The sequence below is a fragment of the Phoenix dactylifera genome, unplaced genomic scaffold, assembly GCF_009389715.1.
Source record: "Phoenix dactylifera cultivar Barhee BC4 unplaced genomic scaffold, palm_55x_up_171113_PBpolish2nd_filt_p 000076F, whole genome shotgun sequence".
NCBI classification, from domain to species: Eukaryota; Viridiplantae; Streptophyta; class Magnoliopsida; order Arecales; family Arecaceae; genus Phoenix; species Phoenix dactylifera.
The window spans coordinates 1,232,745-1,253,414 of record NW_024067675.1 but is presented as its reverse complement, the minus strand read 5'-3'; the positions used below and the strand labels follow the sequence as shown (position 1 = coordinate 1,253,414).

General features: G+C 37.8%; 1 protein-coding gene across 2 annotated transcripts; it reads right to left on the bottom strand.

The window, feature by feature from the left end:
• Positions 1 to 2,173: 2,173 nt before the first annotated feature.
• Positions 2,174 to 19,767, bottom strand: LOC103715733. 2 transcript variants are annotated; one of them, XM_026807950.2, is made up of 5 exons: positions 19,271 to 19,767; positions 15,831 to 15,944; positions 11,932 to 12,099; positions 2,719 to 2,914; positions 2,174 to 2,523 (listed from the first exon to the last, which is right to left on the bottom strand). In XM_026807950.2, the coding sequence occupies exons 1-5, from the start codon at positions 19,739 to 19,741 to the stop codon at positions 2,444 to 2,446; spliced, it is 1,029 nt and encodes a 342-aa protein (XP_026663751.2). In that variant the 5' UTR covers positions 19,742 to 19,767; the 3' UTR covers positions 2,174 to 2,443. The 2 variants fall into 2 exon arrangements, with proteins under 2 accessions (XP_026663751.2, XP_026663750.2); XM_026807949.2 differs by having other exon boundaries at positions 11,932 to 12,213; positions 19,271 to 19,766.
• Positions 19,768 to 20,670: the final 903 nt, after the last annotated feature.

Below are 20,670 nucleotides of genomic sequence, written 5' to 3'. Positions count from 1 at the left end.
TCAATATGAATTTCTCAATTGTTATTCAATAGGTTGCATGTTTGCAAGTTTTTTTAAATCAATGTCATCAAAATTTGGGAGGAGTTAGCGTGATGGTGTCATTGACTGTTTTTTGGCAGCAGTATAGTAGTAGGTAGTGGTGAAAGTAGTGGTAAAGGTGGTGATGAATGGATGGAGCGACGAAGGTGATTGTAGTTTAAAGAGATGAAGATGGTCATGGAGGTTGTACATTGGTGGTGGTGGCCGTGTTAATACTTAATGGTTAGTAGAATAGCGGACAGGTGATAGCCAAAGTCGGTGAGTCACAAATGGGGAAGGAGGGGATTGGAGAAGTCGAGACAGTTAAAAATTAGTGCCATACAATGCTCTCTTTTATCATACTATTTTGTTTAGAATTTTTTTACATGTATGTCTTTATAAATTTTTAAAATTATGTGTATACTTATGAACATGTATTCTTTTTGAATTTATATCATTATAATAAATCTAAAATTGCATGTACATCCTGACAATTCAGCTACTTATATGTATACTCTTATAAAACTTTATTTCTATATGTATACCCGTATAAATTATCTCATTTTTGTATATGTTCATATAAATTATTTCTTTTTATGTGTGTACCCTTAACTCAATAAAAATAAATGTGCAAAAAAAAATAATTTATAAAGATATACTTGCAAGTAAATTTATGAGGATATATATATACATAAATAGTAATAATTTGTAAGGGTCTACATGAAAATAATGAATTTATAAGGGTATACATGTAATTTTATATACTTACATAGATAGACATGTAAAAAGAATAATTTATAAGCAAGATTCGCCGTTTTAGTACCAGATCCATACCGATGCCATAGTAGCACAGTGTCTGTATTATACAATAACAGAATTTTTTTAGTGTAAAAAGAATTTTTTAGAATTTATAAGGGCATGCTTGTAAGTAGAAAATGTGAGGGTATATATGTAATTTTAAATATTTATAAGGCTATACATGCCGAAAAAACTCTTTTATTTATGTAATGGGTGTGCGGTGCAAGGACGTGCATATGGTTCTGCTTTGTCCTCTTGGTAGATAGTAGTTAGTTATATTGTGCTAGGACTCAAACTTATTGTAAATAACTCGTGTCTAAGTCCGCATAAGGGAGGGTATTTATGTAGCGAAAGGAGAGGAACTGATATTTCTTAGGTGGTCTCTCTTAAAGAACAAAGCCAAGAAGAAGATGTCATCCTACAAGTTTGTCCATTGGAGTTCTGTTGGAGGAGAAAGTAGCTTGGGTATCTTCCTGTAATCATTCCTCCTGTAATCTTCTTCTCAAGCCAGTATTTGGTGATAGTGAATTATGGTGTATGGAGCTTTCATTTGCCCTCTTATCACTGTTGTTGCGTAGCTTGAATAGCTTGATTTGAATGAAATTTTTGCTTGGAGTGGTTTGTTTCTTGTTGTGAATATCTATTTCTCCTGTCTCAACTCTTTTTGATGATGATCAGTCTTCAGCATGCAGGCGATATTGGGTTACTATTACCTGTTGGAGAAGGGGTTGTGTGGTTTGAGCAACCCAGTCTTGGTTCTCTCATCAGAATCCAGTAGAGGGAATTGAGTCCATCCAAGATCGGGGTAACAAGATGGAAAGCAGCAACAGGGGGATCAAAGTACGCTGGAGGAGGTCGAAGAAACCGAGGGAAAGGACCAGCGGGGTTCGGGTGGCTAGAAGTGCGGGCTAGTGAGGATCAGGATTGACACCGAAACTGGGGAAAAAACTTGAGGATCGAAGAACAGCCTAAGGAGAGCAAGGCCGTCGAAAGGGAAGGTCAAGAAGAATCTGGGTCATTCATTAGAAAAGTCAGGGGAGGAGGAAAATACGGGAGGGTTTAGAAGGGATCCAGAGTTTTTTTCTGCTGTAAATCTTTGGGGGGTAACATTCCAATAGCTTCTCCTTCCTTCAAAATCCTTAATATCAAGTTTCCAAGTTCTGTGGTTTGGCCAATACCATGAATTTTTTCAATATCCACACTGCCGAGTCCCCGAATAAAAGACCTGAAATACCATGAAATTTTTCAATATCCACACTGCCGAGTCCCCGAATAAGAGACCTGAAAGACAGTGGGCACGGACGGAGTAGAGCGTAATAATTTAATGCAACCAAAGAGCAACTCTACGACATTATGCTACAGTTTGAAAGATTATAGATGGAAGAGTTACAACAAAGTTTGATGTACAGAAACTAGAGAGGTCAAAGTCGATGGACAAAATGAAACCCCAAAGCCTTTCGATGATGATTCGGAGAATATTTTGACTTAGACAGCTGAAAAAATTATTTACACTGGACATCCCATGCATTAAGGAGAAGCTACAACACTGGACAAGAGACTGGCATGATCATAGACAGCGAAATCCACAAGTGCTAGTTGGATTTTTTTCTGGATTCATCTGTTTGTTCTAAATTCGTAACACGGCCTGAAGAATCTCAGTCTCTTTGGCATATAGGACCTCGATCTTTTCACAAGAACAGAGATGCGCTACCAACCACAAGAAAACAGGCAAGAGGGTTACGAGAAGGAATTCCTAAAACGAGGTGACCAGGCTTTGCAACATATATGGTTGCTTGAACACCGACATATAATAAATCATCTAGCTGACAAACTGCATGACAGACAGCGTATTGCTTCATGAGGAATGGGTAATGCGAGAATCCCTGAAGGCTGAGGACACACCTCCAGATGCTGCTGGCGATGGTGACAATGCCATGTAATTGGTGCCAGGTAATGAGACAGGTGGAAGACCCATAGAATGGCCCTGGTGACCAGCAGGAGCAAAGCGGGAAGGACTAGCAATGGCAGTACCCATCAATGCATTGGATGTCGTTTGCCCATGGCCAACAGCTGCCAAACTCGGCCTAGGGGAATGGACCTGCAAAATTTATGTTTAGAGAACGACAGAGTAAATTATAAATCAGAATCATGTTGTAAATAAATATAACAGGCAGGGCGAGGTTCTTCCAACGGATAAAATCCACTATCATCATCAAAGTCATATGGGAAACATAGACCATTCTATCCATACAAGAGTAGCTTTAATCAAACTTGAAAGAAGTAGAGGGTGCCGACTGGCTCCATTTGCAAAGTTGCTGGTCATTGATGCCAGTGACCTGGGTTCACATCCCGCTCTCAACCAACTTTGACCAAGCTTTCTACCACACTAGTCATCAAACAAACAAATTAAAAAACAAATAAATGCCTCAAGGTACTGCAAGAATGGAAAATAAATAGTTCGCTCCATTCGGTCGATTGGGGCTTGCCCTGATTGTCACACCCCTTTGCTTGGCAACTAAAAGTTCTAGCTTCAAGTCATGGGTGGTGCATCCCCAAGAATCCCAACCTAGATAGTCATATTGCGGACCGGACACCCTCCCTTTCTCTCGAAAAATAGTCTGTTCCATTTGATGATTTCCTCAGTTAATTTTCTATGCATATAATTCATGGACCATAATTGCTAAGGATATTTCACTGAGATCCATAGGATCCTTCTGTAATTTAAAATTTTTCTAATAAGGTGAAAGAGAGGCAGAGATATGGATAAAAAGTGTTACCATCTAAGGGAATCCTTCGACAAATGTCCCTTCATCTCTAACAGAGCTTTTAGTCAAAGATCACAAATTGGACTAAAAAAGAAATAGATAGAATACCTTCCTCTCTCTCAATTTTGTCTTCTTCTTCTAGTGATGAATATTCACCTAAAAGATGGTAATCTACCAATAAGTGCCGCCCTCCATTGATAAAATTAAGGGGAAAATGGGTCTTAATAAATTGCAAATAACCTCACTTAGCAGAACAGTTCTTGAGAAATCCTTATGTTTATCTCTCTACAAGGTAGTCAATAAAAATAAATTAACTCCCTCAGAAAACTCTACAATCCCTTAGGTATAATTTAACTCAACAGTTTCTTCACAGTTGGATAGCCTTGAAGTTACAAACATTTGATCTTAACAAGACGGTTTCCATTTGCTTTTGCTTTTAAACTAAAGTTTTTTTCAATTTCTATGATAAGAAGTCACATTTTCCTTATAACATTAAAGTAATAATTTTTAATTACTACCGCATTACTACATTGATAATAGATTAAGTCCCACAAAAGTGTAAGAATGTGTATATTTATAGATAGATAGATAGATATAGACATATGCTTTGTAGAGGATGAGGTTGCAATCTGATCCTCCTAAAGATAGATCTTGTTACTTTGTCATCCATATCCTCCAGCACCAGTCCTACTCCCATTTTCTCTTCTTTTTCCCTTCTTTTCCTGCTGGACTTTCATAGATTTATGTTTACATATCTTCACCATCTAATATTTTAGCCTTTGTATATCCTTTCCTTTTAATTGTTTAACCTGTTTGGAACCCATGTAGTTCATCACTTCATCCTACAACCTCCTCCTCAAATATTTCTCAATTGGTTCATCATTTCCCAAGTAGTCCACCCTAAACAATTCAGTATGATACCCTTCTTGGTATTTCCAAGCTTAACTACTTTTGAAACGTGATTAATGAGTATACTTGCAGCTCCTGGTCAATCCATGGTTTTCTTGATGCTATGCCATGCTAAAAATAAACTACTATTCTACTTGGTTGTTTTAACATTTATTTATATTGTTAATTATGCTTAGTCTTGTTGACATCATCAGCATGGAACTTATGAATGCCAATGTCAGCAACCAAATTCTTCTACGTGGAGTGGTACAAGTTCTATAAGATCTTGCTCCCACTACCACTTCGCTGCGAAACACGGAAAACTCCTTTAACAAAGGACATGCACTTCAACCACTGCCCGCAAAGACCCAACCTTGTTCAATGCTACTTGCCCAAGGACTGAATAATGAAGCTCTGAGACAATTGATCAGTTATTTGTCAATAAAATCTGAATTTTAACATACAATCTCCTGCATGAATTTTGCTGCAGCATTTGAGGTGCAATATTGAGAAGAATAATCAAATTTATTGTCCAAATTAATAACCCATCTTGAGCAGCCACTTGCGACAAATGGAAGGCAAAAGCAAGAGCAGGCAAAGGATCACTCGAACCATTTTAGCAGCTCATATTAATTTAAAAATGGCAGCCCTTAATGCTAAACTATGTGTCTCATCAACTCTTGCAAGAGATTGAGATGTTGGTAGAGCCTTATAAGGATACAAGCCAAAAGATTAATGGCCATTTGTCACAATCCTACACTTCATTCAATCTAAACTGTCTCCCCAACTCTTATGAAAGGATGAGATGTTGATAGAGCCTTATAAGGACCCCAACAAAAAGATTAACAGCTTTTTGTCACAATGCTACACTTTATCCACTCCATCAAACCTACAGACTAGAGGTTAACTTTACCCTTCCAATGCCCACTCATTGAGAGCCAGAATATTTGCTAAAACACTATCTGAAATGGGAGGCAAACTGCATGTAATACCAAGTCAAACTTTAACATCAAGCATATGAGAAATTATTTAATCAATCGGTAAGTTTCTCCTCTATGCAACCATAACCAATCTACCTAGTGATATGGCGCATGCCCAAGGACTATGTCTCTTAATTGACGAAAACAAGGTATTACATAGCATGAAAATCATTATTAATCAACAAATAGGATCAAATGGCCAATCTTAAAGAGAAATGGTACTTAGCTGATAAGATGACCAAACTAGTGACTAAGGAGCAGTCAGTCCGGAACACATGCTCTATGGCTTGCCATACAGCCTCATACGAAGCGTATTATACCATACCAGTAAAGCACCGATAGGGGTATCGAGGCTCGGTACAGTGTAGAGGCTAAACCCGCTTGTATTTGGTGGAACTGACCAGTTCTACTTGGTTTCATATTGTATCGACCCTGTACTATCCCATTTCAAGCAGTACCATGGTTGGACGAGGTAAAAGGGTCTCCCAACCCTGTATCTATGCAAGCTATACATACCATACGAATAAGGTATCATTATAGTACTTGGTAACTATACAACAATCATGAAGCTATTAGGAAGCTCTTACAATAGATCTATAGACTCATCAAAGCTAAAAAGCCATAAAATTTCATAATATAAGTATTAATTAAAAAGAAAAGTCTTTGATGCAAAGTGTGCCATTTTGGTACTGGCTCCATACAAATACCATCCCATTACTGTGTCAGTACGCCCGATACAAAGGCTAGTTCGGCTTACCGACACTCAGTAGACCCCCTGTACCACGTACTGATTCGGTACCAATACGATACGATATAGTCGGTACACATCGGTATCAACCGATACAGCAAACCATGCTTAGATGTTTTGAATAGCTAATTAATTATAAAACTCAACTATTCAGCATTAAAATTCCAGTATATCCTTTGAGACATGAATTATTATTGATATAGCACATGACCATCAACAGATTATGGTGCTTACAAAGTCAATGTGTTGAAGGTTAAAAGGATAAAAATTATAAAATCATTTTAGGTTAACTCATTTAGTGGAAGCATAGCCCAAAATCACTTTGCACTCCAAGAAACCATCAAAGAAACAAAGATAGAAAAACAAACAAGATGCAACAAGATAAGAAGAGCCATTTTAAGGGAAAGCCACCAGCATGAATCAAGAAAATGACTATTTCTCTGAAACAAGCCAGACCATCTCAAGATCAATTATAAACCAAAACATTTGAAAGAAAAATAGCAAGGTTTTAGCTATTGGTTTTGAATCATATACTGGTAATTTTTCCTCGAACAGATGGAGGATGAACTCTGAAAGTTTGGTGCACTTTCAAAAACAAGTTAGAGATTTAAATAGCTGAAAAGGCTGAGAAGGTTAAATAAATATTGTTAGTTCTCCCTTGCAGCTCATATCATTTGGTTAAAATACACCATTTTTTGTGTTTGATCTTTGGTAAAAACTAATTTTAGTTCCTGGACTAGACAAAAGTAAGTAGCCTTTTTTTCTTATCCTAGAGGAGACATAAATATTTTGTACTTAACTTTATAACTAGTAGTAGTAATGGATGTGATGTTTCGTATAAATTAGTTCGGGATAGCAAGTTTAACTTTTCCTTTGACAAGTTCGATAAAGTTAGTGCCTCCAAGTCTATCCTGAAAAGGCCATTATCAAATACAAACTCTTTTTCCTGTGGTTACATAGTATGACAAAATGACAAGATTTCCATTTCCAAAGTTAGCAAGATACCAAGATTACCATTTCCAAAGTTACCAAGATATAAAATGAAAGATAGCAGATAGAAAGAGGCCATTGTGAGATACAAGCTCTTTCTTCTCATGCAGCAGGCAAAATGACAATTACCATTTCTGAAGTCAGACAGATATGGCCAGTCTTGACCAAATTTTAAGGCAAAACCAGTCAAGTCAAAATCATTAATAAAATTAGAACAATTTATTACATCTTTTAATGAATGAAAAGATTTTTCCTTCCTCTAAAAGAAAAAGGGTAGGAAACCCAAGTGGAAGTGACAAGCAGAAGCTTCAAAGAAGCATCTTTTAGGCATAAAGAAATGTCTAGTAGTCCAGGACTGACAGGAGATACCAAGCAACAGCAAGCATCTAGAGTTCAAGGTGAAGTTACACATAGAGAAGGGAAGCAACCACTGGAAACCTTTGCCATTCCTATGAAAGGAAAGGATCAAACTTCAACCAAGGATGATGTGAAGAGTTGGGCTGATGTTGCGCAAGGCATTTGTCCCCCAAGGTGGGAGGCACAAAGGGTGTCTAAAGAGGATGTTGCTAGGCTTTAAAAGGCTTTTGATAGGGTCATTAACTTCTTTGACAATGTAGCAAGGATGAACATAAATCACGGAGGCTTTCCTTTGTGCAGAAATTTAAAGGAAAAAGGGTTTCTTTGGAGTTTGTCACTCGAGATCTAAAGATCAAATGGAAGTTAAAGAATGACTTTGAGGTGTTCTCCCTTTATCATTGTTTCTTCCTCTTCCACTACAAAACAGAAGATGACCTCCCCAGCATCCTATCTAAAGGACCATGGGCATCTACTAGGCATGCTCTAGCATTGGAGAGATGGCCTCCTGATTTCGGCTTGATGACGCTGTTATTAAATATGCGACTGTTTGGATCCTTTTGCCCCAACTTCAAATGGAGTATTGGTCCAAACCTTTTTTCTTGCAAATCACAAAAGTTACAAGAACACCTCTTTTGCTTGATGCTTGTATAGAACACCTAGCAAAGATAGACTACACTAGAGCTTGTGTACAAATTGATTTCATTGAACCACTGGACCCTGGAGACTGGAGTCATAGTGAACTAAAATGGAAGGCAATTCTTGCAGTCCTTTATGTATGAAAATGCCTTGGTTGTATGTTTTCACTGCAAACAAATTGGACATCATTAACAAGAATGCTATCACCAATCACCGGTTGGACAAGAAGTACTTTGGTAGGACAATACTGCTTCATCAATTGGTACCTTCCCAGCTGATGGCAGCATTGCAGTCCTTTCTTCGTAAGGTAAGGAGGACAAGACCTTGTTCGGATAATGGTTGTTGGTTTGAAGCTCGTCTCGATCACCTTATAGGAGCAAATCACCATTGCCAAGCTTTGATCCTCAAAGGTCCTTTTTAGTGATGCACCTTTTGGGGACATCATCAACCTCCTCAAGTGTGAACCCAGAGGAGATCTGGACGGAGGTTAAGGCTCACCGGATGTGTTCGTCCGATGACCAAGGGAAACGTGACCACAATAATCATGCCACTAACTGCACCATATTAGTTGCTTTACAGCCCAATATGAAGCAGAAGCCAATATGGAAACTATTTCAGTGGCTAGTTAAGCATCGTGCCAAGTAACATCCACTGTGACACATGAAAATGGTGAAGCACCATGCATGGACATAATCAAGTTAATTCTCACCCTATAAGTTTGAAGGGATTGTTGATTTTTGTCTGTAATTTACCAAAATGAGAGAGCATCAAAGATGTTATTATTCAAATTAGCAAGATAAGTCATGCTAGACGGACAAATTTCAAATTAGTAAGAAATAAATGGAGTTTAATCTCTTATAATCAAGGGATCGACAATGACATCTATTCATCTCGGCCCAAAAAAGTCATAAAAAATCTGCAAGTGAGATGAAGAATAAGGCAACAGTGGTGATATTTTAGCAATGCTTGAGGAAGATTAGTTGACTCCGTTTTGTACATAGCTGATCCCAAGCCTGGATAAAAGAGGAGGGTTGCAGTAGGTTGAGTTGAGTTTTATACATAAATAATCCTAAATAGATAATGGAGGCAAAGGATTCAGTTTGGGGCTAAGCCCTAGTTGAGTTGGTGAAGATTAGTTACCAAATGGAGTGGGATTTACTTGGAAGTTTTGAAGAAACTTACATCAAACAGCCAACTTGTGGTCAACTATCTAATAATGCAGCTCAGAATCAAGCACAATGCCTGACATCTACATCTATTCAAAATTCAACAGTTTTTCTTGATGAGTTCATGCATAGACCATTAAGTAGCAAGCCATGAGGCTATGGTTAATCTTGTTAAGAAAGCTATTAGCCTTGATACTGTTCAAATGCCGCTGCAAGCTAAACCAGCAAAGATCAAGTTATCCAATAGTGATGTCTCTTCAAAATTACATAGGAAGAGGCTGTGTCATGTATCAAAAATAGTACTTAGTACTTCTCTGGGTCATCTATATTCCCTTCTCCTCTAGGAGACTCCAATTCAAACCACCTTTTTCTCTTTAGAACCCTCATCCCCTGGATTATATAAAATTATTTGTGATAACTTCGATAAACTATTGGATGGAGCATGAGTTATTGTTCAGACCAATGTGCATCTTATTACAATAGTAGTTAGAAACATTATTTTCCGTTTTTGTTGAATAATTTTCCTTCACACCACCAATCTTTTGATTGGATGTATATGCTACAAGTATCTAAATTGGTGATGTTTAATAAATTTCCTTTGCTACCCAAAAAACGATATAGGGAACAAATAGAGAATTTTGACTTTTAAACAAGATCTATAGCATTTATAATACTTGCCTACAATAGGAGGTATCTACCCTATGCATTGTCATCTCAAAATAGCACTACCAACTCTTAAGGTAAAGTATATTCTATGCTATGTATATTGAGTATCCAACTCAGTGATCTTGATCCAGGCATCTTAGGTCTAGTTTGCCATTGCTTTTGAAGGGCTAAAAAGTGCTTCTTGAAGGGTCAAAAACTCTTTTGAAAGATTTTGAGATGTTTGGTAAAAATTTGAAAATAGTTTTCTGGCTCTTTCAAGAGCCAAAAAAGATCTACTAGGGAAAAGCCCCAATGTAGAGCTTTTGGGCAAAAGCATTAATTAAGATGCTTCGAAAAGTTTTTTTTTTTTTCAAAAGCTCACCCGAGAGACTCAAGTTCAAGTCCAAGCAATGATTTTTTTTAAAATAATTAGAAATAATATATACATCAATGATAATATATAATAATAGTTTTTGATAGTACAATATAATAATATAATATAATATTAATAACAATATTATTATTTGCTATTATGTTTTAATATTATTATAATATTATATTATTACCATTGTTATTATATTATACTAAGTATATTATAATAATATAATTTTATTATACTATTACAATAGAATACTTTTATAATATACTAAAATAATACCATATTATTATAGTATAATAATACTATAAAAATATTGTTATAGTTTACAATAAATTTAATATTATTATTTATAATATTATTTATGTTAGATATTAAAATAAATAATTTATAAATTAATAATATTTTATAGTAATAGTTTTTGATAGTGCAAACGGTTAGACAATTGAAAGAACTATAGAATATTCTTTATTATTATTTCTTGATACTAAAAGTATTTTTTCAGTTTTATTACCAAAAAATTATTAAACTTCTACATATTTCAAAAATGTAGTCACCAAACAGCAAACAACTTTTAATTTAAAGCTCTACTATCCAAAAAACTCTATAGACAAAAACTCTTCTACCTACAACAATGCCAAACAAGGCTTAGAACACATACAAAGCCTTCATCCTCTGGTTCTCTTGTTTCAAAGTCCAAACAACACCAAATCTGAGTTTCCTAATTTGGCATTTTTTATAACTCGTTACTGAACCAAACATTTCATGTAAATTTACTTCCAACTATTCCTCATGATGTAAACATATCCTAGAAAGTTAAAGCAATTTACCATCAGTTAGATGTACGCAAAGGTCTTGGTATTTGCTAATGGTCAAGCATCATTTTCAGTTGCATGCAGGATCACCGAATCCTTTTCAGAAGTCATGTCATAGAATTCTAGACCTTCTATTAAAGAAAACCTAAAGCGGAGGAGAAGCAGCAGTATTCTAGGAATTACTTTTGTTCCAATCTAAGGTGCCAAAAAACAACAGTTTTCATCTGAGAACTACTTAATTAGATGCTACAGGCTCAATATTGTTGTCATAACCTACCAACTAAATTCTGGCTATCAATTTCAATACAAGAAAAATCAGAATATTTCAAGTGGCAAATAAGTTCGGAATAAGCAAGTCAATATTTTCATTCAGTCCCATAACTCAATAATTGTCAATAAGGGCATGTAAATAGTTATTAGATTGAACCAAGATACCAGGTACAAAGAAGTGAGTAATAGGGCAGCCACAGGCAAGTTCACTATTGGCCAGACATTTGCTTACCTTTCAATGGAGCAAACTAATAGAAACAACTTATAAATGAAAATACCAAGCAAATCAGCAAGTATTTTGCTGTTGTCATGTGATGGAATAGGACAAATGTTCCTATCACTGCCATCGGTTTGCAAAGGTATTATTTGAGAAAACTAGAAGGCCACATTTTAAAAAAAAAAATCTTTTAAGCACATTCAGCACAGGAAGACAATCAAAATTAAAAAAATGCAACTCATTCTTCTCATGGAAAACTTACTGTGTTATGTTGTAAAGAGCCAAATGGATTTCTGGAAAAAGATACTGCAGATGGAGATGTGCCATGCAAGTGATTCAACTGACACGCTTGAGTATTGTGGTTAGCAGCAAGATCTGATTCCCCACCTAAATCACCACTGAAATTTACATCCACGCTAATCTTGGGAACCTGTCTGGTAACAGAACCCATGTCAACTAAAGTTTCTGCTTGTGGAGGAATAGAAGCACGCATAACATATGGCTGCGCATTTCGTCTTTTTATTTCTTCTTCAGCATTTAAAATCTGTTGGCCAGTCCAAAAGAATGGTTCCCAAAAAGTGAGTGACATAAATTCACTGAATGTTGAGAAACATGGAGAACTAAGCTCTCTTTCATAAATAAATAGGTAAAATTCAGAATCCAGGTAACAACTTGACAACACCCCAGCAATGAACTCATATGAGTTATGATCCGGTCAATTAATTGTAAATAACAGTGGACAGACAATCAAAAAAGGTGATCACAGCAACAGATGAGATGGGCAAAAAGCCATATCATCCCCATATTCAAGGTAACACAAGGAGATTATGTTTATCTTCTTTCAAATATTTTTAAAGATGTTTTATGGAGGGTTTTTTTTGTTTCTGGGTTTTTCAGGTATCCCCATATAGGAGGCAAAAATAATTTTGGAAAAAAATAATCATACACATACAGCATACAAGAATAGCAATTGATCTTCTATGAGAAGAATATTTCATGCCTCTCTCACAATGAAATAATGATTATTTAGGCCCACCTTTGCTGGTCACAAAAACAACTTTAAGCTAAACCACCCTTCTACCAAAAAATGTTCAAAACTTTAAGCATAAAACATTTATTATCAAAATTTATTTTTTTTAATTCAAAGAAGAAAATCAATTTATGAACCAACATCAAGTTATATCCCAGTTCTAAGGTGTATAACTCAACCTTTTAAACATAAGAATAATCATCAAGCTTTTAAACACAGCAATATTTTCAAATAATGTACCCTTCCAAAACCATTCTTTAAGATCATGTTAACAATAATGGCCTTTGGTTGCCTACTAAACCATTGATCGAACTTCGTTGGAATAAAATAATGGATGTTAGCCACTACAATAAAAAATAATGGGAAAATCATCAAAGGTTTAACTTTACCAAAACATTCTAAAACTTCCAGTTTGAAGATGATATTCATAGATTCAACTGCTTTATCCAGAATAAATGCAATTCAAAGAAGAGGAAAATCTTGGTGAAGGTAATGTGTGCATAAAGTCAGCTGTTTTTCCCCAAACATATGCATTAATCAAATCTAACAAACATTAAAGAGGAATCCAAATTATGCAATTGTATGCATAAATCAAAATGTCAGATTGAGCACAATCTAGGTACTTTGGAGAAGATTTTGACATGCACTAAGCTAGGCAAACCTTTAAGAGCAATAAATGGATGAAGATGCAGCTTATGTTTGTTATTGAGTGACACTTTCCCTTCTCATGGATCTATTTTCTTGGTTTATTATGGAATATTTACCACATGAGCCCTTTCAAATATGTATCAAATTTTCAATCTAATCCCATCTTCTATGAACGGTTTATTATGATCATGTTTAATCTTTAACGATGCTGGTTAATAATGTTAGAACCACTCTGCTTGAGAAAACTAAATACTAACATGAGGATTGAATATGTTTACCCAAGCATGGAAACCTATCCAATCAGGAAGCTTATTGGGGCTCCAGCATCTTGCTTCCCACAGGAGACGAATTGTGATAAGTTTTCTTTAAATAAAAGAAAAGGAAAAAAAAGAACCAAGGCTTAGAGTTAGGCCTAGCCGAGCTGCTCGGGCTTGGCTCGAGTTCGGCCCGATAAAAGCTCGGCTCGAGCTCGGCTCTTTAGTCAAATGAGCCCGAGCCCAAGCCTAAAATGAGGCCCATTTAAACCCGAGCCCGAGCAGCTCACAAGCCCAAACGGAGCTCATGACTTAACAGTGCCCGCCGGAACGTGCCACGTGGAACAGTAAACATGGATATCTTTTTTGAAGAGGAGAGCTACTAGTTAAATGTTCCTCGTGAACAACTTATATAATGTAGATCCCGTGTTGAGAGGCTGCCAGCTGGATGTTGAGATAAGGAAGGTTGCTTTGTAGCATCGGTATGGAATAAGAAAAAACGGTAGAGAGGACTGATTTAAGCTACGAGTTGGGAAGACAGCTAACACGGCTCTGGCACGGCTGAAAAAGGTGACACGTGGCGTGATTCGGTAGATGGACAGATATTTACTGTAGGAGTTGATACGAGAGAGCCCCTGCAATAGCAATGAATTACGGGAAAGTGGTGATGGTGCGGTACCATCACCACTTTCTTATAATTTTTTTTTGAATTTTTTTTTTATGCTAATTGAGAAGATAGCTAACGCAGCTCTGACATGGTTGAAAAAAGGTGACACGTGGCATGATTCGGTAGATGGACAGGTATTTACTGCAGGAGTTGATACGAGAGAGCCCCTACAATAGCAATGAATTACGGGAATGCTACTACTTTTTGAATTAGGATTAGGTTTGTTAACGAGCCGAGCCGAGCCCGAGCCCGAGCCTGAGATTCTGTGAAACGAGCCGAGCTCGAGCCTCCCAGGCTCGGGCTCGGCTCGACTCGACTCGGCTCGGCTCGGCTCGGCTCGGCTCGTTAACAGGCCTACTTAGAGTCCATGTTTGAAAGGTAATGGACAGAATTTTGCATCTATGACTCAGGAGACCATAATATGCAGCAAACCAAACTAGAGAGAGAGAGAGAGAGAGAGAGAGAGAGAATGCAGAGGATTCTGTCCAACCACACAAAGGCTGGCCTCAAACTGTTTTGCATTATATAAAGAGAAGATACACACAAACACTATATGGCTGAAAGTAATGTAGCCCCTTTGAAATATATCAGGGCTTCATTGACATGACAATAACATATCATAACAAGACTCTGCAACAATATTTCTTGATTTAAATTTTTAAGTCGGTTTATTTTGTACTCCACTGATTATACCTTCCATACCATTAGTAATTTCTTACGCTGATGCGAGCTGTTTTCTGCAACTAGATATCACCAAGTTGACAAGAGCATTATCTACACAAACATTTCTACGACAGAAATGCATGTTACACATATAATAAGCATTTCATTCACTACAAGTCATTCATGATGTCAAGACAAGCCAAGAGAAATTTCTTTACTTTGTAGGACATAAAGAGACATCCTACCATATAAACCAATTCATTAGATACGCCTACATTCACTGAAATTTCATGAAGTTTGAGTATTACTGAGAGCAAATAGATCTGAGGACATATAAGCAATTAAACTACCAAAAACCCATCTTATAATAAACTTGATGCTGCATTAGAAAATAATAGGATAGCCCTATCATTTACAAATTATTAATATTATGAAATCTACACTGGTATCTGTTTTTAGGAACCAAACTAAGGTGACTCTGGCATTCTTTGTCAGAAATTCATGCGTGTAACTCAGCATATATATGCATTTAGACAACTCCTTACATTAAATAATGTGAAGCTGAATTTTTTCTTGGCTTATATCATGTTAACAAAAAGTGATTGTAATTATAAATAACTTTTAAGAAGTAAGAGGACCTTATCAAGGCTGCTATCACTTTCCTTGATCACTTCCAGTAGATCATTTCAACCAAGCTGTCAGACCAAGAAAGCAGACTAGTTGTGCATGCTTGTATTTTAAGAACACGCTCATCACTCGACACATATCATCTCCTTTACTAAAATCATGAAATCTCTGAAATGTATATATATTAAAAAAAGCTACCAGGTGTTACCAGGTGTTGTGTTTCTGATCTGATATCTACACAAAATGTTGTAAAGATTGGAAAGTGGAGTTACCTGCTTCAGCATTTGCACAAGATGGTGTTTCTTCTCATTCAAGACTTGCAACTTCTTCTCCAACTCTCTTTTCCTTTCCCTTTTGTCACCAGCAGTATTCAGATTGTCGCTCACCTAGCAAATAAAAATGATCAAGATAGCCAAACTAGTTTAGTAGGGGAGTAAAATCTAAAGCATTTTAAGCCCTAATAAAAGATATATACTCAAAATTGTAAAAACAATGTTATATACAGACAAGTAAGCCGACACATACACATAGTAGTTTTCAACAATTTTGTAACTTAAGGCTATTATAAATTACAATTATTATATCCAATTAGCCTCAGGAAGATTAAACTTAAGAAGAAGAGAGCTGAATAGGAGAATTTTGGCTTTGAACATAAAATTAAAAAAAAAAAAGAGAAGTGGATATGGTAGCTGCACATCTTACCCTGTTTATAGATTCACATAACTACACACTACAAGCTAAAATCTAAGTATGAATAAGCAGCTCAAAAAGTTATTCTGACTACAAAATCATCAAGATAGAACAAAACTATAGTTATGATATTAATTCATGCACCTTTCAACAACAAAAAGAACCAGTTGAAAAGGAGGAAAACAAAACTCGATGAACCAAACTGATTATGATTAGAATAAGGAATGACAACTAGAAACTCTAAGCCATGCGTGTCAACAATCACCTCAAAGTTTGATAGATCAATTTAAAGAAATTGACATGAGTTAAGAATTCGTCTAGGATAACTATTTTTCCAGAAATTCTAACTCACAGCTCATTCCAATTCTAATTATAAGAGTACCAAATTTAAATATGGATTAAAGTGGAATTTATCGCCAGTTGGCACATATGACCTAGCATGCTCTGTACTATGCTGGTGCCTCATTAGAAAACCATGATGATACAATATCAACTGCTCATTAGTGCCTGGCATGCTGCTGTGCAGAGCATGCTAAGCATCTTCACTGCACAGTACATACCATGCCAGTGATAGTCCAGCACCCCACTGGTCATAATATCCATACATCTATATAGATTGTGTTTCAGAATTTTAAACATTTGATAGCAATAAATAAAAGTTTACTTGAGATTTCAATATATATATATATATATATATATATATATATATATATATATATATCAAGTATGCTACAGTGCCTACTCATGAATGGTAGATCTAGCATTCAACATTCTGGAAGCAATGTCTGATAACTAGGTTAAGATTTTCAGAATCTTTCAGGAAATTTTAAGCAATTGGAAGTTCTAAAGGTTTGAGTTCAGATTTCCAAGTTTTAATGTCAAACCATATAAATAAGTAGATGAGCTATATCTAGCTGTAGTCTTGTATTCAAACTTCATAAGATTATAATTCTAAATCTGATACTTGCCATGATGGTAATCATCTTATAAGTTCAGATTCATATGCAGCAAGGTTCGCCGGACCGACCGTACCGGCGTACCGGTAAGCACTGGCCGGTACGGTTCCGGTTCGGTACCGGCTTTGAACCGGTACCGAACCGGAGCCGCGCGCATGGACATCAAAAAAAAACAACGCATCTGCGTGCGTCAGCGGACGCGTCAAATGCCACTGTGGCATTAAATGGCCCATGCGAGCTGGCAGCCTGCATGGGCACACTGCCCCACGCGGGGAACCGCGCCCGCGGCTGATTCCCCAGCCAGCCCGCGTGGGCACACTGCCCCGCGCGGGAAACCGCGCGTAGGCGCGATTCCCTACTGGGGAATCAGCCACGGGCGCGGTTCCTGCGCGGGGAATCAGCCGCGGGCGCAGTTCCTGCGCGGGGAATCGCGCGTCCGCGCGCAATTCCCCCAAAAAAAAAAATTGCCACGTCTGACGCGTTAAATGCCACTCTGTGGCATTAAGCGGCCCACGCGGCCTCTAGCCGTGTGGGCGCTCTTCCCCGCGCGCGAGCGCTCAGGAAAAATGTGGTTGGACCGGTGCAAACCGGCCCGGTTCGCACCAGTACCGGCTTGTACCGTCGCGAACCGGACCGATTCGCACCAGTACAAGTACGGAACCAATCGATTACGACGCAATTTGGGTCGGAACCGTTTTTATACGCTGTACCGTACCGGTGCCCGACGGCACCGATTCGGTATAGGCTGAACCGACTGGAACCAATTGGTTCAGCATACCTTGATATGCAGTTTTGTATGCTTGTGGGTTTTTTTTTTTTTTTGGTACATTATGCTCGTGTTTTTTCACCCTTACAAATGTTCACATAATTATGCCTTAGATAATATTGTTACGATGTTAATCATCCACATAATCGTTCAAGTTTACCAGCCAGTGGGCATCTATTGGAAATTGCAATCGCCCAAAAAAGATGAAGCTAAAGAGCAACATAAGTATTCTAAGTTGTAGCTTCAAGCCCAAAATATAATGATAACAGATTTCCATTTCTTATGTTACATTAAAGACACAAATTGAAAGGAAAATCAGGAGACATGTAAAAATTTCATCTTTGAAAGAGTATGAGCTAGCATAGTAGCAAAGCACAGAACCCAATTATGATCAGGAAGCCAACCAACTTAGAGGATGTAAAACATTGTCAACTTATCACAGGGCGCTATCAAAGGAACTTTATACTTGACTCAGGTCAGATCTCCTTGACTCATTCTATTTAAAAGCAATTAGACAAGTTGGAATATGTTTGTGACCAAAAGTGGCAGTCATCTAACCACACAAGCAAGTCCTCAACATGGTAGAGCTGAGTAATATGGAAACAGAAGCATCCAGAAACCACCAATTTCTTGTGCTTTAACTTCAAAACCTCACAATATATTCCAATGCATATACAGAAACATGGTTAACATGCTAACAAATTGTCAAGGAGTGCAGTACTAGCACCCTTCTATAATTTAAAGCACATGTATTCCACCATTAGTTTTAACTTTTAAGCACACTCCTTTCCAATAACCATCCAACATATTCAACATAAAGTTTGCCGTGCCTCAGTCAACATCACACACGGTGTCCTAAATAAATGTTGTTCTGCATGGATCCCTCGGCTAAGCAATTCAGGTAGAGAGATAAGTTAGTGCAGTTGTTGCGCCAAGACATGCGGCAGCCTAACCTAACTAAAAGATAAGTAACACGGTTTCTTAGCAGAAAATTATTTTACTTATTTATCTCTCTTTCAAGTTAATGGCATATGGGCTTACTCTGATTAGACCACCCTGAAGTACTGGGGAAAAAGGTTTGGCATTCTGGTTCTTTACCAGCGATATTTTGCCCTAATAAAGTTGTCTATGATCTCCTATCACCAAAAAGGATTTATTATTTGTATAAAAGAAAGGGATCGGTAGCCAACCAATACACGAAAGATTGATCAAGATCTTGAACCGACTGCAAAAATGGAACTTGGGAATCAAAAATTTACCTAAAAATCAAGAAAGGCCACCCACCGTAAAAGTTGCTCACCTCCAACTTCGCATCAGCCGTCCCACCTTTGCCAAGCTCGGAACCACGAACTTCCTCGGATGTGGCAGAGGTGCCGACAGGAGGATTTGAGGCGGGAGCATTGGGTCCTTGGGATTCGTGCAACGGCTTGCCCTCTTCCATATCCTCCCCCTTCTTTTGCTCGGAATTCCACGTCTGGGAATTGAGATTGGAAGCAATCTCCGCCTTCGGGGAGTCGGGTTTAGCGCCGCCATTGTGGCCTGCGGCTTCTTGCTTTCCCTTCTCCTCCTCCTTCGCGTCTAGAGTTCCAACCAGGGTGGCGGCGGCGGAGGACGAGGAGGAGGAGGCGCCGAGGCGAGAGAGGGCTAGAGATCGCTTGCGCATGAGAACCTTGAAGTGGCGGAGGGATATGGCCGGCGGCGGCATGGGCCACCGCCGGGGGACATCGGGAACCCGGTGGAGGTTCCCGCGGTAGAGAGAGATCGCCACCATGGTTAACGCCTCTTTTCTGTTTGCCCCGGTTCCGGTTTTATATCAAGTTATCAACCCAATTAGAGGGCAAGGAAAGCGTCAAAGCGGATTACCGTGAACGCCGACTTAGCTTTGTCTGGACGCCGACTTTGCTCTTAATATTCGAGATTGGTCAACCAACGCCGAGGGGCCAGTGGAGCTACCAAGCGGGATAGAATATCGCATATATAATGCGTTAGAAGCTGTCGACCCCGTTTCACCAAATTGGCGATTGACCCCGACTCCAATCCAAATCTTCTTTGCCTTCACTTTGACGGAAAACCTGGTCCGTGGAACGGTGCTAATCATGCAGGGCTGGCAATTGATTCAATTGTCTCAGTAACGCATTAACGGCTGTTGTTTCGCCTAATTTTAGGTGGACTGACTCATGAACCATGACTCCTTTAGCTATTAATTATATTCTCTCTTTTTAAGTTTTAGAGTGTTGTGATTATTAATCACCACTCAGGTTTAAGCTTAGGACTTCGCACTTATAATTACCAATTAGCTAAGCTACTTCCTATTGGCTCCTGGCCATATTTTACTTGCTATAATAGTTATATTTTATTATTTAGGTATATTAATATGGATAAAAAATATTCTAGGATGGGCAAACTTAAAAATTACGGCATATAATCATCCAACGAAAAAATGGAACATATCACCAAGGCCTCAGTCCGCCGGCAAGAACCCGTGAAGCAAGCAGCAGGGGTAGGCTAAAACGCAAATACTCCAATATTGAGGTAGATGGCTATAATTTTTTTAACCATAATAATTTGCAGTCACGCTTTTACTACAAATCAAATGCATTGAACTTGAAAAAGCGCATGCACTTGCAACTTGCAAGGAAAGTCCATTCATTATCCAAAATAATGCAGATCGTGTTAATAAAAGCAAAGTAGGAATCCCGC